Here is a 26949-nt window from a genome sequence, read left to right as displayed (position 1 = left end):
AACAATAATCTCATAGTTGGCCACACGTGGCGCCACCATCGCGCAGCAGTGGACAAGTGTCAAAGTTCTCCGCAAGATGAAAACTCGCCGAAAATACAATGAAACGGACGAAAGAGAAAGAGGTAAGTGCATGACAGCAATAAAGATGAAGTCAATGATCATATTCCAGCGTATTGTTCGCGTTTCAACAGTCAGTTCGGTTTTATTTGCACCGTAGAAAGTTTGACAATCTGTCAAGTTAGCGTCGGCTGCTATGAGCGCTAATGGCGTCTGCTTTGTAGCTAACGCGCGAACTGGTCACTCACTCGAAAATGCAAATTTAAATGTGCTTTTTCAGTGGGTGAATGAACATTCTTCGGCGTTATTTCAGTTCGACAGAGATCTTCGAGACACGGCAGCTCACGTGAAGGTAAATTCACCTCGATAGGGACTCTCGTTTATTTGTTATAAGAGGCGATACGAAAAGACCTGTTGAAATGGAGGTAAACAACAGGAGTCGTGACACAGTGCTTTCTCGTAGCAGACGATAAGGGAAAGAAAAGTTTTCAGGTTATAAGCTTTTATCGAGGCTTTTAGTTTTCCATTTTAATTATTCCCTCGTGTTACCAGCATTATCTTTATTGGAGAATTAATGAAAAGGCAAGTTTTGTGTCCTGCTGCTCGGAAAAACGAGGTACAGAGATGGTGATATAAGCTTTTATCGAGGCTTTTAGTTTTCCATTTCAATTATTCCCTCGTGTAACCAGCATTATCTTTATTGTAGAATTATTGAAAAGGCAAGTTTTGTGTCTTGCTGCTCGGAAAAACGAGGTACAGAGATGGTGATGCCTTGAGGGATACGACCTTATTCTTCTAGAGATATTTGGCGCGGTGCGTGGGGTGAGTCAGGTCCGCATACCCCCTCGTGTGGTCCCCGCTCCCCTACACACAATTTTTGGGGTACTTTTGGGCACAGCTATGAAAAGGCTTCTAGGAATTAGAACCATGTGGTACGAATGTTAAGTATGGGGAATGGACGAGCTGGGGGAAGGATGGGTGACTTAAGAATGACTTTGCCTGAGGGTATGTTATGGTATGAAGGCCTACTCGTTAGAAGGCTTCAGGTAAAATAAATATATATAAAAAAAAATTACTTGGTATATTTCGTAATCTATGACAGAAATAAAAGAAGTTTGCCATTTAAGTGAGTAAGGATTAGCTGTATCCCACATTGTTAAAAAAATATCATATATGGTAGGTTAGTTTCAATATATCCACATGGTATACCAAAAATTTGCATGGCCTTATGAGTATATCCCAGCACACCCTATTTCAAGAAAGGAATTTCTGGTTAAATGATTGGGTACATTCAAATTATGGTTGATAGGTTAACCTTGAAAATGCTTAGTCCCTCAAACATGGCCTAATGGTTACTCGTACCTCGGTCAATGCTCATATTTCTAAAATTCTTTGTTTGTAGTTCATACATTGATTGGTCTCCATCTTTGGTGAAGGAATCTCATAGTTCTTGCACCATTTATGGAGCTTTTTAGCATATATATATATATATATATATATATATATATATATATATATATATATATATATATATATATATATAAACAATAATTTATGTCTTATTATAGGTGAAATATAGGGATGCATCTTGACCTAACCTGGGGAGTGGGAAACCTGCCTTATATAATTATCAGTTTGGAATGTAGGAGAACTCTATTTGTTCTGACAAATACAAACAGTTCTTTACAAGGTGTAACTCAGCATAGCTGAGTGACAAACGGCCATAGAAAACTTGAGCGAGATGGCGGCCAATCCTCCGGCTAGCAGGGGGTAGCGGGAGAGGCTCCCTCCTGAGGCACCTTCCGTTACCTGCTGGAGACTGATCCTCACTCGGACACTCCTGAGCAAAGGAGCCTCCATGTGACGAGTGTCAGGAGCAACCATCCTACCAGTGGGAGTGATTTAGCCGCTGTAGTAAGAAGTCAAAGTGATTTTTACCTTGGAACTCTACCTCAAAGGCCAAAAAGCCCAAACATTCTTCTTAATGCAGAACCTCCCCCCTCCCCCCCCACTTCTATAAGCTCTGTCTCTTCTTGAGTTTGGTTGGACAAGAGGGATATGCTTGCAACTGTTGGGCCTGGGGGACCCTCTTGCTTCCTCCTTGAGAAGCCCTCCTTTGTGGCTCTTTGTGAGCTCTGGCCTTCGTTGAGACTCTCGGGTTCTCCTTTGAAGGACAGATTATTAGAGGTGTTGAAGTGCAGCGCACAACAGGTCCTGCAGATGGTTCTTCCTCGGTGCAATGATCTTGTTTGCTCACCCCTCAGAGTGACAGCATGTACTGAACCCGTTCAGCCGCAGGGTCCTGGGGCAGACCCCAGTAAAAACCCTCTTGTTCATGATTGGTTCAACATGCTTGAGCATCTTATAAGCGTGCTCACGACTTCGCCAGCTCGCTCAAGCTCTTCGGTTCGGGCAGGGGATTGCCCCCATCATCCTCCTTTATCCCAATGAGCACCCCATTATACAATGACAACATACAAGATCCCGCCAAAGCGCCCTCCTTTTCCTTTAGCAGGTCGCACTAAAGATAAGCCCGCCCTTGCAGTGGATTTCCTGGATGAGTCAGGGGGAGGCTAGTTACTATCCTCCTCCTCCCTCTCTTAAGGCCAGGCTTCATTCACACCCTTCTCGTCACCTTTGGCCTTTTGAGGACGTGATCGAGACTACGCTTGTGATTCCATCTCTCATTGTCCCCCTCCTGCTCGTGACTCTTGCAACAAGACTCGACCACGGACAACGAACTACTGTGAACATGGCATCATAGCTCGTTCTCACGATTTGAAGATTTCGTGAGGGAGACTGTGTCAAGCACCTATCATGCTTAACGGTGAGTTCACTCCTATCCACTCCCTGGGATCTTGATGCAGAGTGGATAAAGAATATAGTGAAAGCTGCTCTGGCCACCTGATCCACCAATTCAAAGCTTTTCTGGTCCAATAGTACAGGGGAACCCTACTCTTTACAGGACATTTCATAGTTCATTTTATCGTATACATTTCAAGGCATTCAGCATTTCTGACAACATATTTCTCGTTTTTGTCAAATCCATATTATCGAAGCACTTGGAAAACAAGCAAATCTTCAGTTTCCTCTTGAAAATCTTAGTTAATATCTTCAGTTTTTCAGATGTCTAGCGGGAGGTTATTGTATTGTCTTTGGGGTTAAGTATTTGAAAGCTCAAGGACCTACAGTAGACATATATTTGAAACCATTTGTAACTATTCTCATGTCAGCCCTATGTGTTGGTTGCACAATATATAGCAATTCTTTTAGATATTTTGGACATCCAGTTCTGATAATTTTGGTGAGTTATTGTACATATTTTAAACTTCTTGCTTTACTATAGAGGCAGACAACTCACACTCTCCTGCCTCTCCCCTGAGATTTCCCTCCACCTCCTAAGATAGTCCTCAAGCTTTTCGGTCCCTGAGCCTTCACGGTTATGGGAAACAACAGCTCCCCTTGACTCTTCCTCAGAAGGAACTCGAAGCATCCTTGCCTCTCTTCTACAGTGGAAGATACGGCAGGCCTCGTTCCCCTACTGAACCTATTGATGGCGACTACGGCCCACCCCTGGCCCATGCACTGCAGATTCCATTTACTCCTATCCATAGGTTCGGGGGCACATTCTTAGACCTACTCTTTACTGCTCCGAGACGTAAGAGATCTAGACTGGAACTCCCTTGGTCTAGATGGGTGGATGGTTCTGTATGGAAGGTAGACTTGTAGATTTCTGCGAGGAAGGACTCCCTAAGAGCAAGCAACTCCTCGAGAATACTTCCTCCTATGTTTTGTCAGGCAGAAGTATTATGATATTCTGATAGATATCTCTACTCCTCTGCCAGTAGACCCAGCAATATCAGCCTTGGCCCCCAGACAAGTCATCTTTGCGGTAGGTGACGCCCTAGTTATGGAGATGCTTTCAAATTCAAGCCTTCTGGGTTCTTCGTGAATGGACAGGTGGGCCGTAAAGTCGACTACCTGGCTGACAATGAAGATCTGCTGAAACTAGAGAGGAAGAAGTTTTTCAAGGATATTATGATGTCCGGAGGCATGTTTGTAGATTTCTGGCGCACAATTCTTTAGTCAGTGGGCCAATTGGGTCCTAAATGTCGAAAGACTATCATCTTCAGATTTATGAAAGCTTCATTTTTCACTCGTCCTCTCATCTTCAAAATTTACGCAGAGGGAGTTGCTAGCCATTATGGAGAAAGATGCCGTAGAACTAGCTCCCCCTTCTCTGGATTTCTACTCAAGTATGTGGTTGTTTGTTCAGTCAGTCATAGTGCTATTTGGGCAGGGAGACTGGATGGTCTCCATTGCATTGGAAAATGCTCATCTTAAAGTCCCCATTCATCCAGAAAGCAGGCTTTCCTTTGTTTCGCCACAGCCTCGGAAGTCTATCAATTCAAGGCTTTTATGCTTCGGCCTTACCATAGCTCCTCAGGTTTTCTCTCAGGTAATGGGTCAGGTTGCGGCCATTCTACATCAGTGGAGGATTCTGTATGCTTTGGTACCTGGACGAATGGCTAGTCCTGGAATCCTTCTGTGAGGATTACCTATGAACGAAGAATTCGATTCTGGTCCTGTACCAGGAACTAGGGATCTGAGTGAGACTCAAGAAGTTTTCTTTGATCCCATCCCAGACCTCCATTTAACTGGGGAACTTCTTGACACCTGGATTTTGAGTGCTTCTCCCTCCAAGCCTGGCTTCTCATATCCAGTTGATTTCAGATGGTCATCTTAGAAGGAGATGCTTGGTCATTGCCAAGGAGACTTGTGTAGGTCCATCCCCTCGATGTCTGGAAGACCTCTGGTGGTCGCAGAATCTGTCTTGAATTGGGGGATGGACCTCTGCTTGGTTCCTCCAGACCTCTTGCTTCTGTCCGATTCCTCAAATTTAGGGATGGGATGCACTTCTAGGATCAGGAACTTTACATGAATTGAAGGGAACTGAGGGCCATTTGACTAGACCTCCTAGTATTCCAGGAGCATCTGGGAGACACTGGTGAGAGCCTTTGTCGACAATACGAGGGTCATCTCTTACCTGAGGAAAAAGGTGGGGACTCAGTTGGAGTCTCAATCAGGAGGCCCAAGCAATTCTGTGTTGAGCGGACAGGATGAAGACCTCACTGGTTCCCCAGTTCATACTGGGTAGTCACAACATCTTTGCAGATGCTCCTTCGAGGAAGAATTAGGTTCGGGGCTCAGAATGAACCCTGTGCCAGGAGATCTTCGATGACCTGAGGTGGAGATGGCCAGTAACAATCAATCTGTTTGTCACGCTCCTGAATTTCCAATAACAGGTCTTCTCTCTTTTTCAGTTATCCCCAGAGCACTGGGACCAACTGTTCTTTTGCAAGACTGGGAAGGTCTCCAAGCCTATGATTACGCTCCCTTCTCTCTGGTGAGGGCAACCATATGTCTGACAGTGATCCTTATTGTTCTCTTCTGGCCTCAAATTAGGAGTTCCCATACTTGCCAGAGACCAGATCTTCTCCGACAACCCCACTTTCATCGATTCCATCGGTAGCTCCACACTTCGGTTTCTTGCCTGGTGACTGTTAGGAGGTTCTCTAGGCAGGAAAGTTTCTCTTCTAGTCTCTCCAATCAGTTGGCTCTAGCCAGATGGGGTTCCACTCGTGAAGTCTTATGAGGCTAAATGGGGAGTCTTTTGACATTGGTGTCAGACACAAGAGCAGTTATCTTCCAGATCCTCCTTGCCTAAGATGGCAGAATTTCTGGTTCATCTCACTCTAGACAGGTGAGTTTCCACCATGTATTAAAGGTTATCAATCAATGTTGTAAGCGTTCTAGGCAAGATTTCCAAATACTGTATCTTGTTCTCAGGGATCTGGTTCGATCATTTTTCATTGGTTACCCTAGAGCCCAGTGTGCTGGCCCTCAGGTCTCCTCAGTTGCCAGGGCTCTTTTGTCAAAAGACACTCTTCCTTGGTGACTGCCAATAAAGTGAGTGAGCTCCAGGCACTCTTCTGCCAAGTTGCCAGGTCATGACAGCTATAGGACTGCAACGAAGAAAGAGATACTACGAACTCCATGAAGAGACAGCAGTACCAGGAGATACAGCCTGGCGTCTTTCCTGAAACAGATCAACACCGATGAGAAGAGCGGCACTTCTCCCATTCCACTATGTGGCAGTAGACACTCCTTCCCATTTTCGAGGGAATAAACAGCAACAGTTATGCTGTCATATATCCTTTTTGCACACAATGAACTGCCAATAATTATCCAAAAGAAAACGCAAAGAAAAAAAAACGTCGGTTGACAGTGTCAGGGTTTCGTCTGTAATCTCCAGCAGCTGAATACAAATTTAAGATTTTGATGGGAATATTTGCTTATTGCTTTAATAATGATCTCAGAAAGGCTCATTTATAACAGATTTTGGGTGTGATGTATAAAGACAACTATCAGCTAAGCACAAGATCTGATCTGGAGAACAGAATGCAACCATTTCACCTCTCATATGATAAAGAACTTGTTAAGGAGGGTAGTTCTGAGAGAATTTCAGTATTACATAATGTTCTCTTGAAATTCTGCCTTTGTGAATATTTCTGAACCAGTTCCAATGTAAAGCACTGACTTTATCTGCTATTATCATAATTATGGAATTTTATTAACAGTAATACCTTTCAATAAGTATTACAATAATCCCCCTTTTTAATGAGAAATTTGGAATACAAGCATTGTATCAGTCTGTGAGCAAAAATTTCCTTCATTACTTGCAGTGTTCATGTGATTTTTACGCCATTTTCGTGGCATTTTAAAGAAAATGCTAAGCAGTTGTCTCAGTAAGTTCCTCATTAAAACTGAATGTAAATGCAAAAGCAATGGACGACCAAGCGACCATGAAGCATAAATAAGTGATTCAGTTCGTGATAGTGGATGTCGTTGAAGAGAGAGAACTCCCATTATTTTATCCAAGTACTCGAACCTTAAAAATGGGTGTATATACATTTATGGATGTGTTGAATGCATGGAGTGAAATTCCTTTATTTCCTATAGGAAAAATTTTTTTGGTTTAAGAGCAATTTGTGTTTTGAGCTTGCTCCTGGAATAGATTAAACTCATACAGTTTACAGTATACTTTCTGTTCTTACAGCATGCACTATTTGTCTCTATCTCCTTTTTAAATTGATGGTATGTTAGATGAAATGCATTACATTTTAGTCTAGTTTTGATTACTGTGCAATGATCATGAATCCTTTTCCTGATGATCTGTCATGCAATAAGCTTATAAGGAGTTATTTAATGAATTCTTTTAACACTATTTTCAGAGGAGAAAACAATGGTTCCTCGGCCAGAAGATTCGCCAGTTTCGAGCCCCCGTACGCGCTCTCCCGTGAAGGGGGCACGGACGGGGGCCACTAACTGTGCTGCTCCTAATTCTATGTCCCTGTTGACAATGCTGGCTGAAGTTGCTTCTGTGACACTCCATACTGACCCTTCAGTAACAGATACAAATACCAACCAAAGATCAAAAGTAAGTCCGCATTTGTTTTCAATTTAGGTCTTGTGAAATATATACTTACAGATAAGAGAATGATGAAGGTCTTGAAGCCAGAATCTGTATACAGTGAACCCTCGTTTATCGCGGTAGATAGGTTCCAGTCGCGGCCGCGATAGGTGAAAATCCGCGAAGTAGTGACACCATATTTACCCATTTATTCAACATGTATATTCAGACTTTTAAAACCTTCCCTTGTACGTAGTACTGTTAACAAACTACCCTTTAATGTACAGAACACTTAATGCATGTACTACAGTACCCTAAACTAAAAGAGGCACAAATATTAAAGGTGATTTTATATCATGCATTTCCTAAACATGCTAAAAAGCACGATAAAAAATGGCAACCAATGTTTTGTTTACATTTATCTCTGATCATAATGTAGAAACAAACTGGAGGTAGAGCTTTGCTTATTACCCAGACATATTTCCCATACTTTTCCCTTAGAACTACATCACATCTTCCTACTTTAGATATACTGTATATATATATATATATATATATATATATATATATATATATGTGTGTGTGTGTGTGTGTATATATATATATATATATATATATATATATATATATATATATATATATATATATATATATATATTTATATGTATACACATATACATACCTACATATATACATAAATACATGCATACATATATATATATATATATATATATATATATATATATATATATATATATTACTGTATATATATGGGTTATGGAAAAAATCCGCGAAGTGGTGAATCCGCGATGGTCGAACCGCGAAGTAGCGAGGGTTCACTGTACTGTAAATTTTAGTTTATACAGTGTTCTTTATAAGCTCTTGGAAATTTAGTTGTACTTTTGCTACCTGAAGAAATCTGGATTTCCAATGTAACTGAAAGGCGAGATATTGCATTTCCGATATTCCAGCACGAGTATTCCCTAGCAAATTACAAGTACTGTACTGTATGGTTTAAAGTGTCTTAATTTATGTTCTATTTTAGGCAAGCCCTCCCGGAAGTCGAAAGCCAAGCGACTGTGAAATATTAACCCTGGACCAAGTAGCAGGGATGACCGATAATTTGCTGGTTAAATTATTCGCTGAATTTGAATCCAACGAAATGTGGAAGAGATTCACGTATACCTGCCGTATGCTTCCAGCAGCATGTTCCAAGTGTTTCCAAAGCTTTGGAAGCGAACACAAAGCAAGAGCGGACATGAAGGCCCATTTGCAAAATCATCTGAAGAACCTTTTGGAGGTTCATACTAGTACGTTAACTTTCAAATTCCAAGTCATACTTTTAAGCTACCCCATATTCTCAATTCTCACTAATGCAATAAATCATTTGATATTTTGATTTTCACTGTCTTTTAGGTTTTAGTTGTTAACAATGTGGAAAAGCTTATATTTACATTTATTTTACTTTATATTTCTTATAAGTATAATTGTACCTACAAGTTGTGTTAAGAGTACTATTTGAAAGTTAATTTGTGAGAGAATTAATATAACTTCATTTTAATTTTATGTCCATTTTCTTTCTATTTGACTAATTGACTTAGAATAATTGTCCTTCAAGTTGGGTTAAGTAAATCAGTGAGAGAACTGATATAAACATTCACTTTATGACAGTTGATTGTAGCTTTCCTAAAATGAACCATGAAAATTACTGAAATTTGTTTGCGTGAACATATCTCCTCTTTAATATTTGACTGCATTTGAAACAGGTGAGGAGAGAAGGCAAGTGTATGTTCTTGAATCAATTCCTGCCAGAAATAGACGTTTAGTCGATCAAGATTCTCCGAGTAACAAGAAAAGGACAGTGCCGTCTGCCAGCCGCAATACAAAAACTGCTAGTTCCCCAAAGTCGCCAAATGTTGAGGGAGTATCTAGGTCTAAAAAGGTTGTAATAGACAACCCGAAGGACCTAGCCGTAGGCGAGGGAAGGGAAGCTTCGCCCGTAAATTCCAGCGCGCAGAAAATACCTCCGATGGAAGTGAAGATGAAGAGGAAGTCTGAAAATCGTGAAGGAAGAGTTAGAGTAAAAAAACCAAAGAACGCCGATTCAAGGCCCATACCATCGAGTGATGTCTTTAATGATAACAATAACAACAACAACAATAATAATGAAGTAAAATCTGACTCTCATGTAAGTATATTATTGATCTAGTCTGATCGTTTACCATATTTCTTTGAATGTTAGTTTATAGGATGTACCTTAGAGGCTTCCAAACTTTCGTAGCTTGTTCTGCATGATTTATTTCATTTTAATAGCATGATTCAATAAGATTAAGTGTACTGGCAATAAATTTTCAGTGCGTTTGTATGGTAAGTTTAATCTGAGGGATGCATCTATTCCTTGTATAAACCTAATTCATTTGTAAAAGTCTGCACAATAAGTTGTAGGTACAGTATATATATATTTTCTTAGTTGTAGGTCATATATATATATATATATATATATATATATATATATATATTATATATATATATATATATATATATATATATATATATATATATATATATATATATATATATATATATATATATATATGGAGATGAGGGCTCAGTCTAGGCCATAGGTACAGAAATACCCCAGAATAAAATACCATTTATGCATGTACTGTAGTTTCAATCTAGAAATCTACACAGCACATTTGAATAGGTTCCTTTACTTAACCCAATTAAAAACAGTCGTTTAGGCTTTTGTCAGAGCTGGCGGTTCTATGTTTCATTAGACTTGAATCATGCGTGATTTAGATATCCATCCACTGGGACTCCAGAAATAGCTTTGTTCTTTGCAACGGTACATCTTCCAGTTCAAAGCACTGTGCTTATAAGTGTTGACAGCTCCACAGGTGTTCACTTTTGTTTCAGTTTGGGCACATTAATTCGGGATCATTCTTTTACAGTATCTTGATTATTACCTTCACAGTTGTTTTGTTATTGCAATTGTTTCCTATAGTGCCATCACTATTTCGGGTTTGCGATGATCATCATATCTTAACGTGCCAACATTGTATGTACTCCATAGCAGCCTGATTACATTCGTCCCTGTTGACACCCACAAAGTATGTGGTTCTTTGTTTGGATGGAATGTCCACATGTGCACTCGTCAGACGGGAGTAAGATCCCACTTATGTATGAAGATTGTTGACTTACAGACACCCTTGAACTCCTTCCATCACTAAGGATGGTATGGTTGCGGTCACTCAAGATGACTAATGGGTTATGAGAGAAATTCAAGACTCGCTATCTACTATGAATCATGTTAGGCATTTTAACGAGGGTACTACAACCCTGTAATAAAGATTAAAGATATTCACAAATATTACAGCTTCAGAATATTACAATTAACACTGATTATCTTTTCCCATTTTCATTTTTATTATCAATATTTCCTTGCTATTCATGTTGTTTCAGGCGAGTTTTTATGACAAAAAATTGTCGTGCAAAGCGATGACGAATTCTTTAGACTGCCACATATTTCTTTTTCTACATCAATCTTTTTATCATTTCTTTTCATTTACATTTCTTCAATAAGATAGATTGTTTAGTCCCCTAAATTTTCCATCATCAAAATATCGTGAAAGTTTTTATAGAATATAGGAGGTAAATTAAATAGTGAAAGGGGAACTATACTGTAGCCTGAATTTGTTGTGAACGGTTTTATTATCTTCCACCGTTTTCCAGAATTATTTTCAATACAGCATTGTGTGGTGTTGTCGAATTTAACTTGTATATTAACCCTTTATTGTTAGTATAATCTACTGAATAAGTTGAAAGTTTATCTTTGTAGATTACTGTACAGTATATGTATATGCTTACTTAAAATGTCAATCATCTATGTTTCAAGACTGGTAATTACTTAGCCAATTGCATGGTTACTTATAAGATTATATTAACCCTTTTACTCCCAGGCTATTTGGAACTTTCCAACCTTTAACCCCCTGGCATTTTTTTTTCAAGCACATTTTGCAATATATATTTTTTAAATTGCTCTAACAGCCTTAATTTTTGTCATAGAGAGGTCAGGTTGGTCTCATTCTTTTGGAAAATGCCTGAAGTTTCTCATAAAGTTATAAAAAATATAAAGTTATCAAAAATATGCAAAAAAAACATGTAAATAGCAGTTTTTTGCAAGGACGTACCATTACATCCATGGGGGTAAAGGGATGTGTTTTGTGGAACGTACCAGTACGTCCATTGGGGGTAAAAGGGTTAAGATGATTGCATCAGTAGATGCAATATGCATTTTCCTCTGCATGGTTAAGTAAAATTTGCACATAGCTTATAAGATGGGCAGATATATTAGCTTTTCTTATATATAATTTTTAAATTTTATTTTGCTATTTGGCCTTAGTAGATATTTTGTTGCTGAATTTTTTGTTATCAGTGTTTTCCTTTTAGAATTACACTTTTTTGTTTGGTTTCTGTTTTCCAAAGGATGTAATTGAACCTAGCCGCACTCCGCCTATGCAAGAAATAGTGTCTCATGATCACGGATACCTAAAAGCTTCAACGTCCGTTAAGACCGACCCCTTAGGATTCAAGGATCATGTCATCCAAGGGTCCGCCTTAGAGCCTCCCCATCCTCGTACCAAATCCCACCTAAATCAGGTAGTTTTATGTTTATATTATTTTCGTGCTTGGTTTAGTCGTTGCATGGTGATGGTCCTTGTTGAATTGAAAGGTTTAATTAATGGAAAATGGAAGAAAGTCTCCTTCATTTAAAAAAAGGACATGTGCCAATGCTAGAGCCTAGCTCCTCCCATACCGGAGGACCTTGTACATAAAAAAAAAAAGTGTTTCTTCCGGCGTAGATACAGACCTTTTGCTATTTATAGGGGTATACTTTCGGCGTAGCTGAAAGTATACCCCTATAAATAGCGGAGGGTTTGTATACTAGGAAAAATACAATTTACTTACAAATTTGTTCATTTCAAAAAAGGAAACATGCTAATCTTAGAGAGTAACACACGTTTTAATAACATTGTTCGTGATGGAGAGAGCTTACTTAACCCAATGCAAGACCTTAAATTCGTTTTAATTGTTTTCAGCAACTTATCGCTTGGTTTTAGTGTAATGTTTTTAATAACCAGTCGTTAAGATTACAAATTAACACTAATTTTTTTCATTTTTACCTAATTTATGAATTACATTTTCATTTTGATAAAATTGGAAAATATTTCATCTCTTGAGGTTAAGTGTTTCCTTTATAATGCCTCTAACAGCGCTGTACTTCCTTGCTTTATAAATAGCTTGTAATACATTGATGTTGCTAGCTTTATAAATAGCTCGTAATACATTGATGTTGCTAGCTTTATAAATAGCTCGTAATACATTGATGTTGTTAGCTTTATAAATAGCTCGTAATACATTGATGTTGCTAGCTTTATAAATAGCTCGTACAGTAATACATTGATGTTGCTAGCTTTATAAATAGATCGCAATACGTTGATATTGCTAGCTTTATAAATAGCTCGTAATACATTGATATTGCTAGCTTTATAAATAGCTCGTAATACATTGATATTGCTAGCTTTATAAATAGCTCGTAATACATTGATATTGCTAGCTTTATAAATAGCTCGTAATACATTGATATTGCTAGCTTTATAAATAGCTCGTAATACATTGATGTTGCTAGCTTTATAAATAGCTCGTAATACATTGATGTTGCTAGCTTTATAAATAGCTCGTAATACATTGATGTTGCTAGCTTTATAAATAGCTCGTACTACATTGATGTTGCTAGCTTTATAAATAGCTCGTACTACATTGATGTTGCTAGCTTTATAAATAGCTCGTAATACATTGATGTTGCTAGCTTTATAAATAGCTCGTAATACATTGATATTGCTAGCTTTATAAATAGCTCGTAATACATTGATGTTTATCCATTTTCATTTAGAATTTTGTACAGGAGCTTTAGCAAGTAATTTTGAGATGGTTTAAAGCAATATTACTTTTTTATACTACTGTATTTTGTTAGGCATTAATTTAGTGACTCGGAAATTTACAATTGGCATTTTTTTTATTCGGCGCAATATATTATGTTCGGAGAGCATAATTCAGGAAGTCTGTATTTTTCATTATACAAACAAATCTGACGATACATTTTCACTATACAAGAAATTTACTTTCCTATTTGTGCCAGCCATGTTGTTTTGTAGTTTTGAATTCAGTAGTTTTTTCATCTCTTGGTAATTACTTTATTATCCATTATTATTATTATTATTATTATTATTTGCTAAGCTACAACCCTAGTTGGAAAAGCAAGATGCTATAAGCCCAGGGACCCCAACAGGGAAAATAGCCCAGTGAGGAAAGGAAACGAGGTAAAATAATATTTAAGAACAGTAACGACATTAAAATAAATATTTCCTATATAAACAAAAGGAAGAGAAGTTAGATAGAATAGTGTGCCTTAGTGTACCCTCAAGCAAGAGAACTCTAACAAGAATTTTGTTCTTAATGCAAGTGGTTTTAATATCGGCGACAATTTTCATACCATATTACAGTATAGATTTCCTGTTTAAACCCCTAAAAAAAAAAAAAAAAAGTTGGTTGTTGCTTAATTAGAAGGTACTGTCAAGACATTTGTGTTAAATTTTGAGGAATTTTCTTTTGAACTTATGTAATATTCTAATTTTTCAGGCTGCGGCAGTTGGAAATGACAGTGGAATAGGAAGTTGCGTTAACGTTTGCGTCCGAGAGACTCCCGAGGAGAAGCTAGATCATGATACACTGCTTCATCAACATATGAACCAGGAGCTGGAAGGTGGCATAGTAAGTTTTTGTTCATTTTTTTTTATCATAAATGAAACTTGGGCTTTCCAAATTTTGGAAGTTATAATCAATTGTGCATATTTCAATGTAGTTTTTTAATATATTTGAGATTCATAACATCGGGTTAATTGTAAAGTCCGTAATACTGAACTTTATATATCCTTATTACTGTGTTCTTACGTACTCATATGATAATTCTTTGACCAACGCAGATGGCCCAAGACTCGAGCTGTTATGCCACACCGCTGCCTGTTGTTGGGAGCGAGGTTGAATTCACTCCAGATCAGCAATACAAAGTTATGCGTTCCGGTAAGTTTTAGAGCTGTGCAGTTCTTTGCTTAAATTTGAACTTTTTCGATGTATTGTAAAGGTTCCAATGAACGCAACTAATGTCTCTCTTTTTTATTTACAGCTGATCTTCCGGTTGTCTATGACCATAACAATCCAATGACCAAATTCCAAGCGGTTTCCAGAGTCATTGAGAGAGACGAATACAAAGTGCGGAAAAAACCAAAGGGCAGAGCCAAGTTCATTGGGCAGAGTAAGGTAAGAATTTCCAATTAATTAATTTAGTCTTGGGGTTTTGATGATGAATATGATTATCATTTTTACCATGAGTAGTCATGGCAGTTTTAGTCATTTGTTCCTACACTTGATACAAACCCTCATTCTTTACTATAGGAGATATTCTAGCGAAAGCTGGAAAATACGGCAGAAAACCTTAACAAGGTCGTTAACGACCGAGCCGGTAGTTATCCACCTGTTCGTGGTGGGGGACTGCCGGTCGGTAGCTACTAAATACCTTCAATTGAATTCTAGCCGTTGCAGTGGTAACACCGCTGCTCCTGCTTTTGTTTGACTGGCAGACTAGCCTTTCTTTATTGTGTTTTTTATTAACTTTCTTTTTTCTTTGTTAGATGTGATGTCCTCTATTATGAGGAAGTGTCCCGGGGTTCCCCCGAAATCATGTGGCACATTTATGTCACCACCGGAGGTGGATCCTCATTTCCTATGCCCTACGTGTAGAGGTCATAGGTGTTCTGAAGGCTCCCCTTGCCAAGTATGTAGAGAATGGTCGCCCTCTCAGTGGGAAAAGTTCATGAAGAGGAAGAAGAAATCCAAAAAGGATTCGTTACCTCCAGGTTCGCCGTCAAGAGGTAAAGAGTCTCAGGCCTCTTCTTCGGCCACTTGATCTCTCCCTTCAGACTCTTCCTTGCCGCCATCCTTCGGGGGGAAGTCAAGGAAGATCGGCACCATTGGTCAGGCGGATCACACTTCCTGGTTCTCCTTTGGGGGAAGTGTGAAACCAGTTCCTTGCGGGCACAGTTTTACCTCGGGTCCCTTCTATTTTGGAACCCTCGGGAGTTCCGGACCTCGCCTACCTCCCGTCAACTCAGTCGGCGCCCGCAGAAGTTGCAGTAGATATAGTAACTTCAGCTCCGGCAGTGCCTACTTCGCACCTCGCTTGCGCTTCTACAAAACTACAATGTCGCAAGCGCAAACATCGCAGTACCTCCCCCTCCTCCTCCTCATCATCATTATCATCGTCCTCGCCCTCTACGGAGGCTAGGAGAGAGAGAGAGAAGAGGAAAAGGAGAGCTCGCTCTCCTTCGCCCAGACGTTCTCGTCGGAGAGACAGGCGACATAGGAAGAGACATCATCGTTCTCGTTCTTCCTCGCCTTCTATCTCTTCACGAAATGTCTCGCCGAGAGACTATAAGCGCTCTCATCACAAACATAAGAAGACCGCTTCCTCGCGTCATCGTTCTGCCTCGCTATTGACTTCCTCTCGCGGGGGTTCCTCTAGGCACTTCAAGAAAAAGAGCGCTACGATACGTTCTCGCTCTTCGTCACGAGTTCTCCAAAGCGTAATAAGCGGAGAAGCTCTTCCCACGATTTTTCATCTAATCACACCCGGAGCACGGACAAGGGAAAAGCGCACTCTGTGTGCGATCCCTCTCCTTCACATATTAGTTTGAGGAGCTCAGATCGCTCTAGGAAAGGGAGAAAGAGCACTTCTCCTCACCGTCGCTACGTATCATCAGAGAGAGAGCGCTCCCGTCCTTCAACCTCCCGATCGTGCAAGTCTCCGGGCATATCCGTGCGGGGTCAATCACCTTGCCCTCGTGTTTCAGACAGGACAGCTCCGGTTCCCTTGCTCCCTAATGAGTCACGGAATACGAGCCTCACGAGAACCTCGGAAGAAGACGCAGGGGTTCAACCCTTCTTCTCCTCGGTTTAGAGCAAAGGGAAAAGGCCAGATCGCCGATCAATGCAACCTCTTCTACCTCGTTCTTCAGACCCTTCAAAAAGAGGAATCTTTGCGAATCTTACTAAGACAGTACCGAAAATTCGGTCACCTATGCCTAGACCATCGACTTCCAGGCAAGGTCAGGCGCTCGCGGTGCCATTATCCAGCGCTCAGCCTTCCCTTGGGACAACGGCGATGGAGTCTCCTACTTAGCCGTTACCTCCAGACACTCCGACTTCTATCTCCTTTCCTCGCGGGGAATTAGCGCAACCGGAAGATTCCTCGGAAGAGCAACCATCAAAGGACTTAGAGTCTTCCTATCTGAGGGCTCTTAAGAACTGTGTGTAATATCTCAGGCCTCGGCGATCTACATCTGTCGCCTCGACATACCGACGCTCCAGCTTTAGACAGACTATGTCGTCCTCCACCAAACCCTAAGACCAGAATCGTACTGGCCTGATCTATTCACACTGCAGGCGGTCTTGGGGAAAACAGGATCCTTGAAGTCGCAAGGATCCCATAAACTTCTACAATTCCCGTTTTCGAGGCAAAAGCGCTTTTACAAGGTTAGAGACGCCAACCCTTCTCCTCTGACCCTGGATCCCCTCACAGCGAGGCTCGCACTTGGCTGCTCTTCAGAGAGAGAGACTTCTCTCCCAGTCTCCTTCATTGCCACAGAAGCCTCGGCAATGGAAGCAGCTTCAATGTACTTTCTGGAGGCATTATCCTGGTTTGACACGTGGTCAGGCACAGTCGGCTACCTGGCGAGTCACGAAGACCTATCAAACCAAAACTCCATGCAGTCCCTACAGGAAGTCCTAGCTGCTGGGGCCAAGACAATGGACTTCCTAACTGCTACAACTGTAACCATGTGGGGCAATTGGGTCCTCAAAAGGAGGGAATCAGTATTTTCCAGACTTCATAGGAGCATCGGTAAGGCCAAGAAATCAGATTTGAGAAACTCGGACCTTCTGCAACCTCTCCTCTTTTTCTAAACAAGCAGTTTCCTCTGCCTTAGATACTTGGAGGAAAGAGACGCAGGACACCACGATGGAAAAGACTGCCTCCCTTCGCACAATGCAACAGCAGCCAACTCCACAACCTAAAATCACAACTGCAACTCCACTCCCAGCCAAGAGCCTTGGCCGCCCCTCTTTTATAGCCAAACCTATGGGCAGAGGAAAGTCGGCCCCTCCCAAGGCTAAAGGCAGAGGGAGGAAGCCTAGACAGAAATAGGGGAGTTGTAGGAGGTGGAAGGCTATGGGGGCCATGCAATGGACCATCAAGGTGCTTTGTTGGGGGTACCGCATCCCCTTCATAGGCTCTCCTCCTCCTCCTAATTCCTCCCCCGATCTCGTCCTCCCAGGTCCCCACGGGATCCCGGGAACCAGCAAGCCCTAGCTCGGGAGATCCAGAGCATGCTTCTAAAAGGCGCCATACAAGAGGTCTCCAACACCTCCCCGGGGTTTTTCAGTTGCCTCCTTTTTGGTAGAGAAACCCTCGGGAGGTTGGAGACCAGTAATCGATCTCTCTACCCTGAATCAGTTTGTGAAGCAAACTCCTCCGTGATCCAAGCAGTGCATCCAGGAGACTTTATGGCATCTGTGGACTTGAAAGACGCATATTTCCAAATGCCGATCCATCGCGCATATCGGAAATTCCTGCGCTTTCTGGTTCAGGGTCGAATCTTCGAGTTCAAAGTTCTATGCTTCGGCCTCTCGACCGCCCCACAGGTCTTTACGAGGGTTTTCGAACTCTTTTCCTTGTGGGCTCACAAGCACGGGATACGACTGCTAAGGTACCTAGACGATTGGCTACACCTGACTAGACGATTGGCTACACCTGACTTCGTCCAGGGAACTAGCTCTGGATCACCTGAGAAGACTTCTAGACCTTTGCAAGGACCTGGGGGTCCTTGTAAACACAGAGAAGTCTTGTTTGATTCCAACCCAAGTCTTAAAGTATCTGGGTATGTCCATCAACACCCAGGTAGGGAGGGCGTTCCCTTCGGAAGACAGGCTTCGGAGACTGGAACAATCCATCGCCCAACTCTTGTCTCCATTGTCTCCTACAGCCAAGTCGTAGCAGAGAATTCTGGGCCATCTTTCCTTCCTAGAAAAACTAGTTCCAGGCGGAAGATCAAGAATGAGAAGTCTCCAGTGGCATCTGAAGACCCATTGGTCTCAAAAGATCGATTCCCCATTCTTGTCAGAGGAGGTTCCAGCTCTGGTGATACAAGATCTTCATTGGTGGTCAACCAGAGAGAATACCCAAAAGGCATTCCCCTCCAAAGCCCCAGTCCGAAGTTAAAACTCTTTTCGGACGCATCGCTACGGGGCTGGGGTTCCCGCCTAGACCCGAAATTAGCATCAGGAGTTTGGTCTCAGATAGAACAAGCTCTCCATATAAATCACCTGGAATTATTAGCAGCCTGGAAAGGCCTAAAATACTTTGTAAAAGATCTACAAGGACGAGAGGTGGTGCTGATGAGCGACAACTCCACAGCCGTCTCGTACATCAACAAACAAGGGGGTACTCTGGCAAGAGACCCCTATCTGCTAGCGGTCCAGATTTGCCAGTGGGTGGAAGGTCACAGCATTTCTCTCACAGCCAGGTTTACTCCGGGCTGGAGAAACATCGTGGCGGATCAACTGAGCAGGCATCACCAAGTGTTGAGTGGCGAATGGTCTTTGGATCCTCGAGTAGCGAAGACAGTAATAGCTTTGTGGGGTTTCCCCACAATAGACCTGTTCGCCACTTCTCTGAATGGGAAGCTTCCCTACTTTGAGTCCCCAGTTCCAGACCATCAGGCAGCGATCCAGGATGCCCTTCAATAGTCTTGGGACAACCTGGATGCATAAGCCTTTCCACCCTTTTGCCTGCTCAGAAGGGTGATCAACAAACTCAGGATCTCCCGGAACTGCAAGCTAACTCTAATAGCTCCGGCATGGCCAAGCAGAGAATGGTACGCAAACCTTCTTTCCCTGCTGGTTCAGGTTCCAAGGTTTCTTCCTCTAGAAGCCCTTCTGCTGACGCAGCCACACAGTGGTGTCCCCCACAGGAGAAACCCCTTCCTGAAGCTTCATGTCTGGAGGCTGTCCAGTCACTCCTTAGAAGCAGAGGCTTTTCAGGGAAGGTGGCTGAGCACATGTCCAGGCACCTGCGCCAAACTTCCACAAACCTCGACCAAGCAAGATGGAGAGTGTTTGCAGCTTGGTGTAGAGGGCGAGGCGTGTCTCCATTCGATCCCTCTCTTCCATTAGTGGCAGACTTCCTTGTGTACCTCAGGGAGGCAAAACTCCTCTCGGTCTCAGCAATTAAAGGCTATCGTTCAGCCTTAAGTCTCATCTATAGACTGAGAGCGGTTGACCTTTCCACCTCAGAAGATATAACCTTGATGATTCGAGGTTTTGAGAGATTAGACTACCACCTTGGGACGTGTCCCTGGTCTTACGTTCCTTGAAGGGTCCACCCTATGAGCCCTTAAATAGGACCTCTGACTACTTCTTGACCCTTAAGACCGTCTTCCTAGTAGCTTTGGCCTCGGCAAATAGGGTCAGTGAACTACATGGTCTGTCATACGAAGTCGCCCATTCTAGAGGATGGGGGAAAGTCTCGGTCAACTTCGTGGCAGGCTTTGTGGCCAAAATTCTGAATCCTTCATCGGCCGATGAGAGATTTAGAGAATTTCAATTTTCCATCCTCAATAAGGTAACACAGGATACAGACCAATTGCTACTGTGTCCAGTCAGGGCGCTAAGGAAATACCTGAAGCGCACCAGACCTTTCAGACCACGCCTCTGTCATCTCTTCTTCAGTACCAACAAGGTAAAGAAGAGAATCTCTCGCAACACTATCTCTTTCTGGCTCAAGAAAGTTATTGTGAGAGCCATTCACGGAGACCCAGAGGCAGCTCAACCCAAAGCCCATCAAGTTAGGGGAGTGGCTGCCTCACTGGCGTTTAAGAAAAATTTTTCAGTCTCCCAAGTCTTAAGAGCTGGAGTCTGGAAATGCCAATCTACATTCACCACTCACTATTTAACCGATATGACACATAGGGCCTATTGTGGGAGGTCAAGGTCGGGGGAATCCTAAGTATGAAAGGGTCCGAGTCGAATGTTCCTGACCCTCTTCATCCTGAAACATTTGTTTCCACATAATTACAAACTTTCAGTCATGCTAAGATTATGGGGATCTACAAAGAAAAGTTTAATGGGAACTCCTTGACCACCCTGGCCTCAAGACACAGTCTCCTATAGTAAAGAATGAGGGTTTGTATCAAGTATAGGAACAAATGACAAACTTATAACAGAGTTTGTATTTTTCCTAACATACAAACCCGAATTCTTAACACAAATCTTCCCTCCGTCACCGCCCCCTAAAAATAGTCCTAGCTAGAATCCGATTGAAGGTATTCAGTAGCTACCAACCGGCAGGCCCCCCACCACTAACAGGTGGATAACTACCGGCCCGGTCATTAACGACCTTGTTAAGGTTTTCTGTCGTCTTTTCCAGCTCGCGCTAGAATATCTCCTATAGTAAAGAATTTTGGTTTGTATGTTAGGAAAAATACAACCTGTTATAAGTTTGTCATTTTTGTCAAGTTCAATCCATGATTATCACATTTTTCTAGCTGTCCTTATTTCCTTTCATCACTGGCTATTTTCACCTTTGGACCCCTTTGGCTTATAGCATCCTGCTTTTCCAAATAGGGTTATAGCTTAGCAAGTAATAATTATGATGAATATTACTGGAAAATAGTCACTGCCTAATAATGGAAAGTCAATATTGTTGAACTTCTTTAATTACATACCAGATTTTCATATTTTTAAAGCTATAGTTTATATATTACTGTCCATTATGAATAGCTGTCATGGGAATGACTAATATTAAACTTTATCTTTGAAATGTTGCTCTATTTGATCTCTTATTTCAGGCTGAGAAGGAGATGGCCCTGAAGCTAATCACGGAAATTAGGTCGCAGTCCGTCATGGGGATAGATGCCTTGGAATGCAAGATCTGTAATCCCGTGCGACTTTTCACAGCTCATTCAACTTTGCTGTCACACTATCGCAGTCATGCAGGTGAATTTTGTAGTGGAGTTTGTGATATTATTTTGGATTTTTGACGCTGTGTTGGAGTTGGTATCCCTGTTTTGTCAGATATATTTTTTAAAATCTATCATTTGTTATTATGAATTTCATATAACTCATAAGATTGTTGATACTGAATATGTGTAAGTTATTGTAGAAGGTAATCTAGTACATTATTTCTAAAATTCTGCAGGGGAAAAATATCAATTTTCTTATCCTCAAAATTACTTCTATGGTAATTTTTTCAATATGCCTTATATAATACTGTACTTAATTTTTCTTTCAGGGATTAGACCCTATGAATGTCGAATTTGTGAGGCTGTTTTTACCAGGCAACATTCTCTGAACTACCATATGCTCATACACACGAATCAAACACGCTTTACTTGTGTGGACTGTGGCCGCAAATTCCGTCATCCCTCACACTTCAAGGAACATCGTAGAAGGCACACGGGAGAATCTCCCTACGAATGTTCCGATTGTTTGATGAGGTAAGTTAGGTAGGGTTTTTTAATATCCTGCATAATTTAAGTGTTGGAATTCCTTTGAACTTTTCCGGGGATGTTGATGAGGGAGAGGTCTAATTGGTGAAGGACCTATGGTCGTGGTTCAATCACGCCCCAGTTTTCTATACCGACACTCATAGAGTGAGCGAGCTAGGTTTATTCCTGGCATTCCATGCATCCTTTTTTTTCTCTGGTATATTTAGCAATAGTTATGCCTCAGAAATGGTGCTAGAGGAGCATTTCACTGGGCGACACAGGTTCCTCGCCCAGAAATAGATTTTTCCTTCGTCAAAATCCCTTTTATGTAAGGTTACTATTGTTTATATTGTATGTATGCACGAACAGTACCTCAGTATTTAAGAATAATTCCTATCGTGACCTTGAATTTAAATTTTATACTAGGGATTAAGGGCCTCCTATCCATAAATTCATGCTAAGAAACCAATGTGGGACCCTTGGGTTTTCTCATTTTCTTACACATTAAAAAGATTAAAGTGTCTCCTTTTGTAATTGCTTCAGGGAAATGAACTTTAATGTGTGTTCAAGTTTTTGGTTTGCACTTTATAAATTTTAAGTTTTGATGTTGACATATCCTTCAAGCCTTTTTTTTTTATTTTAAAAACTCAACCTTTATTGTGTCATAGATTTTTTTTTCTTTAGAATGTTGAGGTGATCAGATTTTATTTAAGTTTTCTGTTGGAATGTCCCCTTAAGCTGACATGAAACAGTACCATTACCAAATAGGATTCCCTTATTCTTGGGGTTTCTGTAATAGGGTTAATCTCTATCTGTTTGAGAGAGTTGATATCATCTCTCATTCCTTCCTTGATGTTTAATTATTCATTATAGGTTCAAAACCCGCAACACATACAAGAGACATTTGCGTACACGTCACGGGAAGCTGCTGACGACTCAGGGTGCTATAATTATTCTGTCGCAAGAAGAAGCAGATCGCATGAAGAAGACTCAAGGGAGAAAGCCTCGCCGTCCTCGCCAACCCTTACAGATAATCAGTCCCGAAACTGCTGCCCAGATGGAAGAGGAGCAGATATGGACTGATTTTGAGGAGGGGGATCGTGAAGGAGAGGAGGACTATGAGGAGGAAGATCAGTTGCCTTTAGATCTGACCAAGAAAGATGGACTTGGGAAATTAGAATCCCAATCTCGGACTCCGTTACACGTATCCAATGGCAAAACTGGCTTCATACTGAGGCCTAAATTGAGTGTGAGCAAGACTGAACTGGTACCTAATCTTGGAATGTATGTTGATCCTAATAATGTGAGCAAAACTACTAATATAGAAGAGGAAGATTTAGTAGAGTTTAATGGAGAAGTGGAAGGTGCAATTGAGAATATAGTCGAAGATGTCCGCACTTACGTATTTCACCCAACGTCACATAATAACTCTGTGCCTAACCTTGGAATCTATGTTGATTCTAGTGGTGTGAGTAAGCAACCCAAGTTAAAGGAGGACGAAGATAAATTTCACGGAGAAATAGAGGGTACAGTTGGCAATATAGTGGAGGATGTTCGTACGTATGTCTTCCATCCAACTTCGCAGAATAATTCTGGGCCGAAAGTTAATGTCAAGTCCACATGGAATACTGTAAATATTGACCTTAATAGTTTAGAAAGCGCCCCTAACTCTTCCTCAGAAAATATTGTTTACTGCGAAAAGCAAACAAATGGAAGTGTTGGACATGCAACATCTGTCCTGACTGAAAATTCTGCTGATTCTTTGGGAGATAATATAAATCCAGAAGAGGTTATTACAATATGTGCTGGTTTAGACACTGGGGGTAAAGAGGTCGTATTGTCTCCTCTCGTGGAAACGCACACGAGCGTTGTGGGAGTGAAACCCGACTTCTTTACCGTTAAGAAACCTGTGAAATGTTATGGCCGTCCTGGGTATACATCTATAGAAAGTAGTAATAATGTTCTTTCAGGTGGGACAACAGTAACCACAAACCAAGTTGATTCTCAAGGTCATGGTGTATACTTCATTGTTCAAGGTCAGGATGGTAGGTTGGCAAAGGTCTATCATCAAAATAATGGTTCTGTTGGTAAGCCCAGCCATCAGGTAACTGTTCAATCAGCTGCTGTTTCTTCCAATGATTCTCTGCCAGTGTCATGTAAAAACATATCTTCTGTGAAACCAGTCCAAACAGATGTGAAAATTACAAGGGAATGTGTGACTGCTCAATCCATGAAGTCTTCAGTTATTCCACCTAAGATTATATATAAACCAATCAAAACTTTAACTCGGAGAAGCGTGGGAGTAAATTCAGTAAGTGATAATAAGGTATTCATAAATAAGCAGGTTGTGAACAATGTTGTGGTGAAAAATCATATTGTGCAAAATGGAAGTTTGGTCAAAGTAAATTGTGAAGAAAGAGACGCAACCCTGCCTGTGAAATCTTCGTTACCACTAGTATCCGTTGTACCTGTGACGACTGCTATTCATTCGTCGCCGATAATAGTTACGTCACGAACCCCTCTGCCGAAGTCCGCTAATGTACCCTCTGTAATAGTGACATCCGCAGGAACCACATCCAGTGTGGTAGAACCGCGATCCAGCATCGTTCACACTTCAGTTACTCCTAGCTCAGGGTCGCTGAATTCAATGCACGGGAATAAAACGCCAGTGATTTTGACAACCGATTCGGAAATAGCAACAAAAATAGCACATATTCCCAGTAGCGATTCTTCTGGGGAGTCGACGGGTGAATCTTGTCAGAGTCAGTCGTCCGCAGAAAATTTCATGGCCGAAAAAGTGGATGGTTCATCTTCTGTGGTGAAAAACAACCTTGGAAATGGGGAAGATTTAAGTAACATCTTGTATACTGATCCAGAGTCATTTGTTACTATCAAAGAGGAATTGATATTGGACAATGTCGTTATTAAAGAGGACCTGCTGTTGGAAGGTGTTGAAATTATGAAAAATATTCATAGTGACAGTCATAGTGAGGCAGTAAATGGCATTGTTCAGAAGGACGGCATCGTGACATTTTCTACTTCCGATAAGAAACTGGAGGAGTGTTTAAGCTCTCAAGCACCTTATGTGGAACATATGATGTAAAGTTTGTTACCTGGTCATTTTTAACTAAAGATTTGTCATCATTGATTTCGTTGCCGTTGACCGAATACGTCCTTGCAATGCCTTACTTCGCCTGTCCATGCTATTTACCAAATTGTTTCGGGTCCCCCTGCTACTGTAAGCGTCAAGTTAAAAACCTTGCTCGTAATTTAAGTCTGGATACTTGGGTAAATTACTTATTTATGTTTGCCTATACCATGACAATAACTTGTAAAATATTAATATATTTTCTTGAGATTTAATTTTGATTGTTGTGTTAATCGTAAGGTTTATTTCCTTTTATATATTGATGTTGGAGGATTGTTTGGCAACTGTAGCAAAAATACTTAAAACATGTGTTAGTAATTGTAAGTTTGTAACGAAACAATCAACCGTGCTGAGTACCATAGAGGATATACTGTGAATTACTGTAACTGAAAAATTGTTGTTATTTTAACAAATTATTTTTTGTTTAAGGCTATTTTTGTTACTTTTAGAAGTATTTTTCACATTTTGTAGTGTGAAATGGAGGTCTTCGAGTAATAACTTAGCTATTGGGCGAGACATATTTTTTTTTACATTTTATTACAACCATAAGCTCAGTGGCCTAGTTACTCTACCTAACAATAGTACCAATAATTATAATGTTAACCAATGCTTTGGTTGATGCTCAAGTCATATCTTCACAATGCAGCTCTTGTCTCTTAAGGTATTCTCTGTGAGTAATAAACTGTAAACTGTATTGAGAAAATAATAAGCTTACTGAATCTTGAAACTTAGTTGTTGTGGCCTGATTGGTAACGTCTCTGCCTGGTGTTTGCCAGTCGGGGGTTCGAGTCCCGCTCAGACTCGTTAGTGCCATTAGTGTCTGCAACCTTACCATCCTTGTGAGCTAAGGTTGGGGGGTTTGGGGGAGCCTATAGGTCTATCTGCTGAGTCATCAGCAGCCACTGCCTGGCCCTCCCTGGTCCTAGCTTGGGTGGAGAGGAGGCTTGGGCGCTGATCATATAATATATGGTCAGTCTCTAGGGCATTGTCCTGATTGCTAGGGCAATGTCACTGTCCCTTGCCTCTGCCATTCATGAGCGACCTTTAAACGGGGAATGGTTTGAAAAGTATGAACGATGGGCATTTTTGAAGTCTTAGGGCTCGTGTAAAAGCAGTGCGATGGTGTGTTTATAGTTGAATATATTTTATTAACTGTAGGATTAGTATGGCAAATAGGAGATTTTAGCAAATCTATATTTCTTGAATTTCCCCTCCGAGGAAATGGAAGTTTTAATGTACCTTCATGGTGGATTTCTTTAGTTACTCACAGCTTTCTCAGCGAAGAGATGCAAAAAACACATAAGCAGAAAGTATATTTTTATACTGCATTTATATACTCCTCTCAAGATATAATCCTGTATTCTGTCCATTTGTGTATATTTACATGTAGGTAAATATTTTTTTTTTCTTATTGTCAATGTGATCTAAAGTACTGCTCTTGTGATAATATAGTGTAAGGGAGGTTGACAAATTGTTTTGAATATTGCGTAAGACTGACCTATTTTCTTATTCCCGAGTCTGAAAACAGTTAGGATCGCCGGGTTCAAAATGAACACCGGGTTCAAAATGAACGCTGGCTCTTAAAATGTACGCCGGCTTGTCATATTTTG

At 41.0% G+C, this 26949-nt stretch overlaps 2 protein-coding genes across 4 annotated transcripts in view; one reads left to right on the top strand and one right to left on the bottom strand.

Moving 5' to 3' along the window:
* Positions 1–26887, top strand: LOC137653776 (uncharacterized). Of its 3 annotated transcripts, none has more exons than XM_068387415.1 (11): positions 1–122; positions 7353–7558; positions 8577–8841; positions 9298–9719; positions 12020–12193; positions 14234–14365; positions 14578–14674; positions 14778–14911; positions 21553–21700; positions 21996–22200; positions 23065–26887. In XM_068387415.1, the coding sequence occupies exons 1-11, from the start codon at positions 77–79 to the stop codon at positions 25292–25294; spliced, it is 4059 nt and encodes a 1352-aa protein (XP_068243516.1). In that variant the 5' UTR covers positions 1–76; the 3' UTR covers positions 25295–26887. The 3 variants fall into 3 exon arrangements, with proteins under 3 accessions (XP_068243516.1, XP_068243518.1, XP_068243517.1); XM_068387416.1 differs by lacking the exon at positions 1–122 and adding an exon at positions 236–409; XM_068387417.1 differs by lacking the exon at positions 12020–12193.
* Positions 1–26949, bottom strand: part of ari-2 (E3 ubiquitin-protein ligase ari-2) — a 119667-nt gene that overhangs the window by 69595 nt on the left and 23123 nt on the right. The gene's annotated exons all lie outside the window — the stretch shown is intronic.

Source organism: Palaemon carinicauda, chromosome 14, assembly GCF_036898095.1.
Source record: "Palaemon carinicauda isolate YSFRI2023 chromosome 14, ASM3689809v2, whole genome shotgun sequence".
In the NCBI taxonomy this organism is placed as follows: Eukaryota; Metazoa; Arthropoda; class Malacostraca; order Decapoda; family Palaemonidae; genus Palaemon; species Palaemon carinicauda.
This window is presented reverse-complemented; position numbering and strand designations above follow the sequence as displayed.

Coding starts and splice junctions, on each gene's coding strand:
- LOC137653776 (XM_068387415.1), top strand. CDS start 77: ATGAAAACTCGCCGAAAATACAATGAAACGGACGAAAGAGAAAGAG. Junction 7,559..8,576: donor ATACCAACCAAAGATCAAAA/GTAAGTCCGCAT, acceptor GTTCTATTTTAG/GCAAGCCCTCCCGGAAGTCG. Junction 14,675..14,777: donor ATACAAAGTTATGCGTTCCG/GTAAGTTTTAGA, acceptor TTTTATTTACAG/CTGATCTTCCGGTTGTCTAT.